The 8,329-nt window shown below is 40.5% G+C and overlaps 1 protein-coding gene across 1 annotated transcript; it reads right to left on the bottom strand.

Annotated features, from left to right (window-relative positions):
• Window positions 1-2,652: 2,652 nt before the first annotated feature.
• narfl (nuclear prelamin A recognition factor-like) lies at window positions 2,653-8,271 on the bottom strand. Its single transcript, XM_041816866.1, has 11 exons — window positions 8,184-8,271; window positions 6,547-6,642; window positions 6,317-6,460; window positions 6,067-6,196; window positions 5,816-5,950; window positions 4,568-4,686; window positions 4,226-4,355; window positions 4,072-4,144; window positions 3,851-3,988; window positions 3,421-3,578; window positions 2,653-3,293 (listed from the first exon to the last, which is right to left on the bottom strand). The coding sequence occupies exons 1-11, from the start codon at window positions 8,247-8,249 to the stop codon at window positions 3,052-3,054; spliced, it is 1,431 nt and encodes a 476-aa protein (XP_041672800.1). The 5' UTR covers window positions 8,250-8,271; the 3' UTR covers window positions 2,653-3,051.
• Window positions 8,272-8,329: the final 58 nt, after the last annotated feature.

The following is an 8,329-nucleotide window of genomic DNA, read 5'->3' as shown; positions in this document are numbered from 1 at the left end:
AAGAACAGTGCATAGAGAGCTTCATGGAATGGGTTTCCATGGCCGAGCAGCTGCATCCAAGCCATACATCACCAAGTGCAATGCAAAGCGTTGGATGCAGTGGTGTTAAGCACGCCGCCACTGGACGCTAGAGCAGTGGAGATGCATTCTCTGGAGTGGCGAATCGCACTTCTCCATTTGGCAATCTGATGGACGAGTCTGGGCTTGGTGGTTGCCAGGAGAATAGTACTTGTCTGACTGCATTGTGCCAAATGTAAAGTTTGGTGGAGGGGGGGAGTATGGTGCTGGGTGTTTTTTTCAGGAGCTGGGCTTGGCCCCTTAGTTCCAGTGAAAGGAACTCTGAATGCTTCAGCATACCAAGAGATTTTGGACAATTCCATGCTCCCAACTTTGTGGGAACAGTTTAGGGATGGCCCCTTCCTGTTCCAACATGACTGTGCACCAGTGCACAAAGCAAGGTCCATAAAGACACGGATGAGAGAGTTTGGTGTGGATGAACTTGACTGGCCTGCACAGAGTCCTGACCTCAACCCGATAGAACACCTTTGGGATGAATTAGAACGGAGACTGAGAGCCAGGCCTTCTCGTCCAACATCAGTGTGTGACCTCACAAATGTGCTTCTGGAAGAATGGTCAAAAATTCCCATAAACACACTCCTAAACCTTGTGGAAAGGCTTCCCAGAAGAGTTGAAGCTGTTATAGCTGCAAAGGGTGGACTGACGTCATATTAAACCCTATGGATTAAGAATGGGATGTCACTTAAGTTTATATGCGAGTCAAGGCAGGTGAGCAAATACTTTTGCCAATATAGTGTATATATATATATTTATATATATATATATATATATATATATATATATATATATATATATATATATATTTCATATCTAAGAAAACTAGAACAACTGTTTTTAATATACTTCCACAAGGTTTAAATGTGCAGTCATGGAAAAAGACGAGAAAAAGGCTGGCTTCCAATATCTGATCTTTCCTCAAAGTTTCTGAGACATCACATTTACAAACAACGGTTGAACAGAATGCTTAATGACCTCGACCTTTAACCTACAACTTCCAAAATCTAATCAGTTCATCCTTGTGTCAGAACAGACATGTATTCATAGTTTAAGTAAAAGCTCTCCAATCATTCTTGACATACAGATGAAGATGGAATTGTTGGTCTCCTGGAGGTAGTTCTTCCCCAGGAGACACGTATATTTTGGGCCCTTTTTTCCTGGTAACTGCTTGAATGTTTCCTTCAAAATCTTCACATATCCTTCTTTCTTCATGATTTCTTCCACCTTTAGGAGATTCCCAGTTCTAGACGCAATGAAGCAGAATACTCCAACCGCTGTGTTTCACTGTTGGGACGGTGTTCTTAAGGTTTTACACCTCTCCCTTCTTTCTCCAAGCATAAGCAACATCTTTATGGCCAAAGAGCTCTAGTTTGGTTTCATCTGACCAAAGGACATGCTTCTAGTATCAGAATTTTTCTCCAGGTTGTCCTCAGCAGACTTCAGTCTGGCTTGAAGGTGTCTCTTTATCTTGGTCCATTCCTCTGCAGGGCTCTATGATTGTCTTCTCTTGGCTAAATCCTTCATTAGTGTCTTGGCAGTTGTTCTGGGGTCTTTAGACACATTTCTCACTAGTTTTCTTTCCAGAGTCTTTAAAATCTTTCTCTTCCTACCTCTGACAGGCTTCTTCTGGACTGTGTGGCTCTCTTTGAACTTTCTTGGTTTGCAACCTCACGGTAGAGGTTCTTGTGGGGGCTCTTAACTTGCTGAGTGAGGTGGCTGAGGGGTTGGGAATACACGTCCCCTGGGCCAATGAAGATCCAGACATTTGGGGATACTTTAGATGCTGCCATCAAACCTGTGTTTGTGAGAGCATGGAAGTTGTAGAGCAGTTCACCTACCTTGGCAGCGTAATCCATTGATCAGCTGACTGCGAGGCTGAGATCTGCCACAAACTTGGACTTGGTGTTCTCGGCATCTGAACATGTAAACAAAAGTCTGAGTCTTTTGGTCTTTGGTCCTCCTGGTCTTACTATACTCTTGTGAGGCCTGGACCTTGACTGATGGACAGAGGCGCCAACTGGACTCCTTTGTTATGACTTCTCTTCAGCACATCTTTGGGTATTGTTGGCAAGACCATGTGTCGAATGCTGATGTGTTCAGGAGAGTGGGGAAGGGAGGGGTCGGCTGCCTGATACGGGCACTTGGCATGCTTTTGCAGATCCAAATCACTACATAATAGGTGCCCGGGGCCTGGTGGGCTGGTCCAGATGCCGACCACGTGTGTTGTGGAGGAGGCAGCTGGGAGAATACCTTGGAGAGATGGGGCATGGGCTTGGCGCAGGCCCAGAGGATGGCCATTAGGAGACAAGAGCAGTTCATCTCTTCTTTGAGACCGCAATTCCTGGCTTGGCTAAGTCACTCACTGATCTAACCATACCCCTAAACATGTACATGCAGAACTTAGAGGGAACGACCTTGACCTTTGACCTCTAAAATCTTACCAGTTCATGCTTGAATCATAGTGGACACTTGTGCAAAGTTAAAATTTAAAAGAAAATCCCTCAAAGAACAAGAAAGCATAGTGCCTTTAGCCTCATCTATCATGTGTGCAGAGGTAAGAAAACAAAAAAACAAGGCTACAATTAAATACTGTCTTTATTTCTCTCTCTGTATATACACAGCCATAAAGTGAAATGAACGAGGAATGATAAACTTTGTGTTACTTTGGCTTACATTCTGAGGTGTAACAGGAGCCAAACATTCTAGCTATGTACTATTGATTTAAAGGACAGTCAGTATCAGTGCAAATGATCAGTGCTTGTAAATGATTTGCCTCAGTTTCAGTTTTGTGTCTTTTTTCTAAACCATGGTCCTTTAGCTTTTCAGACACAGGCATCTTCTGGATAAGAAGAAAAGTGGGAAAACCTGCTCATATTTGTCTTTCCTTCTAAGGGAGACAGAAATATGGACGTCTCTGTCAGTGTGCGTTTATAAAAGCTCTTTCAAAGTAAAATTCTGTAGAGACAAAGGGCGTCTTCACCACTTCATGGTGAGTCCGTTTGTCATCTTCTCCACAGTGTGGTACTGTGTGTGCAGCAGCTCTTTGGCTCTCTCCTCCCCGACACTGTGGAGCCAAGTCTGGTACAGCTCAGCCGCCTGAGAGTCATCTTCTGGAGACAGGGGGCGCTCTGATTTGTAGAGCTCCTCTACCTTCTGTAGGAGCTCCTTTGGGTTCTGACCGGGTAACGGCTTCACCTGTCCGCCACCATTTAGACAACCTGAATTTTGACACAACATAAGAGGAAACACTGCTCTTGAAGTCGCATACCAGGGTGAATCTTAAAAGAATTTAATTTATGAAAATTTAATTAGCACATTTTTTACTACGGACGTGCTTCACTTTACCTGACGGACATGCCATAACTTCTACAAAGTGGTATGGCGACTTCCCCCTCTTGAGCTTCTGCACCAGATTCTGGATGTTGCGAAAGCCATATGTGGAAGCAAAGCACAACACAACTTTCCCATCTTTCTCTAGGGTCGTCTCCTGAAAGTCTTTGTTCCTGTGACAGGCGGGGCAAGGAAGGGAAAACAAGGCAAGACAACGAAGCCAATTTAAATAGATCAGGTAAAGAAGAGAAGGCAGAGCACTGTTCTGGAAATGCACTGGGAAAAAAACCCTTGTGAAACAGCAGTAATGAGCTAGTATTCAGGCTGATGACATGATTGAGTGTAATTTACAGGAAGAGCTATTCCAGGCTCATTAAAATAATGCGACTGAGCTGGAACCGTGCTTTCAAGAGGCATAATGTTAAAGCTCATAATACAGACTCACCTCAGAGTCTTGTAGGTGAGCTCCTTCACCTCCTCTCCAAACAGCTGCTTGGCTGCGTAAGTGAAGACATGATGGAGGTAACCACCTGACCCGCTCCCAGCATGCTTTAGGAACTCATCCCCATTCACAATGCTAAACCTGGAGAATGATCATTTTTATAATAAGTCAAAGTAAGTGTGTTAGATTAATTCTATGATTACTTTAAATGTCTGAGAACTTACAGTGGATCCAGGGGTGCAGGCTCCACATCATTTAGAGAAACATTTTTCTCCTCCAGCATTTTCTGAACCTCACCTGTAAGAGACAGTAAACTGTATTAAAACAAGACAGACTAAATTAATTTATACACAGGGCTTCTCTGAGTAGTTACTGCACCGGAAGTGATGACACAGTCCACTTCTCGGGTCTCCGCTTTGTCCAGGTAGAAGTCCGACCTCGAGGCTTCAAGTTTCTTGTCGAAGCAGGGCATCACTGCTACGTGGTAAATCTGTTGTGGGCTGAGACCCTGAGAAAACACACAACACAGAGCTTGAAAGGCAAAGCTTATATATATCTTTTTCACTAACTATAAAAGCGCATAAATTTATTAACGTCCTAAAAATTTAATAAAAAGATTTGGAAAAAAAAAAAGGGTACAAATTTATAACAAGCCACTGCCTGAAATTAAATAGAGAAACTTGACAATGTGCACTCCAGTAAGAAATATCATTCAAGTACCTGTTGTTCAGCAAAGTAACCCTTCACCAAAGAGCCCATCATCTGCTGTGGGGATCGTGTGGTGCTAATGTAAGGCAGAATAAACTCTCCATGAGTCTTCTCAGCGTAGCAAATCCACCCTGAAGAAATAACATACACAGATAAAAACACAGACATATAGAGGGAAAAATCAATAATCTAAATGTTATCACACTGAAGAGACCAAAAGTTAAAGGTGGCAAATACTGGTCAAACACCGGCAAAAAAGTGGCAAAAAGGGGTAAAGTAGGCATAAAATTGCAAAAAGTGGGTTAAAGTAGAAAAATAGGGAGGAAGAGTGGGAAAATAGGGCAGAAAGTGGCAAAAATGGGCGAGAAGTTACCAAAAAATGAGACACAGGTGGCAAAAAATTGCCAAAACCACAGCAAAAAAAAGTGTGAAAGTGACTTACATGGGCAAAAATGTGAGAAAAAAGGTCAAAAAGCAGCAAAGAGTGGCAAGAATGCTGAAAACAGTGGCAAGATGTGGCTTTGGGGAAAAAGGGAAAAAATTGCTAAGGGCAAAAAGAAGGATAAAAGAGGCAAAAACTGGTGGCAAAAATAGGATAGAAGTAGTAATAATGGGCAAAATGTGGCAAAAATAAATGCCAAAAGAGGGCTTAAAGCAGTAAAAATGTATTAAAAGTGGCAAAAATTTGAAAAAAGAAAGGTAAAAAAATGGAAAATGAGCATTCAACTGATTAATGTGACTTGCAATGGATAATTTCTGAGGTCACAGCTTCCCTTTATAAAGGTTTTCTGGGGGAATTATATTTAAAATTAAGACATAAAAGAGCCACAAATCACCACATAAGAGCCACACGTTGAGTATCACTGGTCTAGCAGGATTGTGAAAGTTGTGTCTTCTTTCCCACAGTCACAGATTTATAAAACCATTTTTATGCTGTTTCATAAATTCATGGCATTTTGCTCAGTTACAATCAGAGCATCTTCATCTGTTGTCCCTAAAAAACAAAGTTACGTCACATTTTTATCTTTCAAAAACACAGCAGAAGAGCTTCTAGACACACAAAGGGGTTTGTTTTAGGTCCTCTTAATAATGGGATTCATGTAATCATATACCTGAAAAGAAAAAAACTCCAATGTACTCTCTTTGACCAATTAAAATGCCTTAAAATGTTTCCTAGGAGATATTTTTTTTATTTTGGTGCAAAGTAATACGATTTTGTTTCCACTCTTTTATGTACAGTACAGTCTCCAGTGTTCCTACCTGGACAGGCCGATGTCAGCATGGGCAGACACTTGCTGTCCTGCTCCTTCCTCTGAAAACGCTCCACAAACTCCCTCTGACTCTCCAGCAGGCTGAAGGTCCGACTAAAGCTTGTATCAAACACATGATGAACCCCTGCAATCATACAAAAAAACAATCCTGCAAGGTCAGGCCATCTAAATCAAAGTTCATTATAATCTCTAATTTCCCTTTGAGTCATAAACAACAGGAATGATCATTTTTGTGCTCACCAAGGCCTTTAAAGAACGATGTAAGCCTCCTGCCAGCCTCAGTGCTGCTGAGGTCATAGCGTGCTGCAAGAGAGGCTCTGGACTGTGGGGACACGGATACAATCACCACCTTCTGCTCTGTCTCACTGGCCTGTTGAGCAAGTCAGCATGGCGTACAAGTAAACAAAGCAACCATGGTTAATCACATTTACAGAGCTGCAAAACCAGAAAGATTCTACACTTGTTTCTAAATGAATATTATAATCTCTACCTTGTTGTTACGTAGCACTTTGAAGAGCTCTTCATGGCTCTGCTGCGTGATAAGAACACTTTCAGCCGAAGTAATGCAGCCGCTGCACGCCAAACAGTCATTCAGGGTGATCTTTGCTTTCTCCAGCTTCTGCTTCCCACCATCCTACAAACAAAAGGTGAACAAATTAAGAGATGGTACAGTAACATTTCATATTTTACACATCTTTTTAAAGAGGTCTCCATACTCACCTGGCTGACTTGGACATAACTTCCATCATCTTCTATTTGAATTTTGGCCACAGATTTACCTTGTTTCTTCTCTACCTTGACTGGTTTGACACATTCCTACAAACAGAAACAATAGCTACATTAAACTAAAAAATATTTTAAATAACTTTCCAGACATAAACATAGTTATATTCAACTAAAGTTTTCAAAATTGTCTATACTTAAATGTTTTATTCAATAACAAATGTTTTAATAGAGTGCTTCCAAAAGCCCTATGATAGGCCGTGCAGGCACTGCATGTGGGCGACGAGATGTCATTAACAATAAACATAAACCAAAAGTATAATTAAGACTTTTTAAAAATCACATTACAAGTGATCAGAAAATGCTTGTTATTTCTATACTATTATTTTTTTATATGGTAATATTTAACTAAAATGTCACCTTTTTGTAACAGAATTGGTGTCTTGGTTTAACTGGAGTGGGATAAATTCACGACACTCCTTTAAATATTCTACAACACCACTTACTTCTAGGTCCTAGGAATTTATCAGTGCTTTTGAGGAAATTAAAGCTACTTTGAAAGACTTTGTTGAATCATATTTCAAAAGAAAATGTAGATGACTTTGCAGATACCTGATTTAAAATATACTAACAGTGGTGGCTAGTTGTACTTCTTGACTTTGCAAACCCTTCTCTAATAGGGTTAATGTCTCTGAAGACACTGATAAAAAAAAGTAATACCTGGGAATCAAGCAAAAAAAAAAGTTATATTTAATTGTTTTAATAAGCAGGAGATTGATATTATGAGTCTCATGTTATGGTTGGTTGAGGGTTTTGGTGGGCCACAGAAGATTCCCAGGATACAAGTAGGGCACAGCTGGGTAAGTGTTGGAAAGGCTGTTTTAATATAATGCAGCTGAGCTACAAAAAACGACCTCTTTTTCAGTCTGATACTGAGTATAGGTATGAATTCTTAAAATATGGCAAGAAAACCTGTGAACGCTGTCCAAATTTTACAGAAAAACTGGCAACAGTTTGTACAATTTTGAAAGATTCCAAGAGTCTTCACGGTCATTAGAAAACTAATTTTAAGAATCACATCATAGGTGGTCTTATCTCATTTCACGGCACTAAAACGTGCCTGGCCTCTTAAAGATCGCTGGATATTGATTCTAAAAACTAGGGACGAGTGAAGGAAAGAGTTTCTGACAAAAAGTCATTGTCTAGCAGATTGGAGGTCCTAATAATACGGTTAGAAAATACATTTAATAATTTATTTAAGACTTAAACGTTTCAAAGTTACCCAGCTCCACCATTGCATCAGTTACATCACTGCTAACACTAGCAGCATGCTAACTTTATTGCGCATTTAACTTTTTCTAACGTTGGCAGGTTTGCCGATCAGATATTGTTAAACTAAAATCATACGTTGTAATATGATAAACTCCAATAAACAGTGAGCTCATTCTTTAGTCATCAGGATTATTCATTCACGCAAAAACACTGTCAAGATCAGATAAAACAGAAAGCATGCTAACTCTTTATTGACGTTTTTCGCTAAATGTTACTTTATGTACAACGTTAATCTTTATGACGAATACTGTGTCTTTTAAATGATATACGACGTTAATAGATGTTACATTGGGTTCCTGTACCTGTGAGGGGGTGATAAAATCATCGAGGTCTGTCAGCTGTAGCACACCGCTGAAGTGAGACGCCATAGTTTAGGACTGCCGTAAAGTGTGACTTGTTTATTTTTTGTGTCGTGAATAGCTGTCCTTGATTCAACCCCATGCAATCA

The sequence above is a fragment of the Cheilinus undulatus genome, linkage group 21 (assembly GCF_018320785.1).
Source record: "Cheilinus undulatus linkage group 21, ASM1832078v1, whole genome shotgun sequence".
Classification (NCBI taxonomy): Eukaryota; Metazoa; Chordata; class Actinopteri; order Labriformes; family Labridae; genus Cheilinus; species Cheilinus undulatus.
Note: the sequence above shows the minus strand (reverse complement) of the source record. Positions and strands in the feature narration are given on the sequence as shown.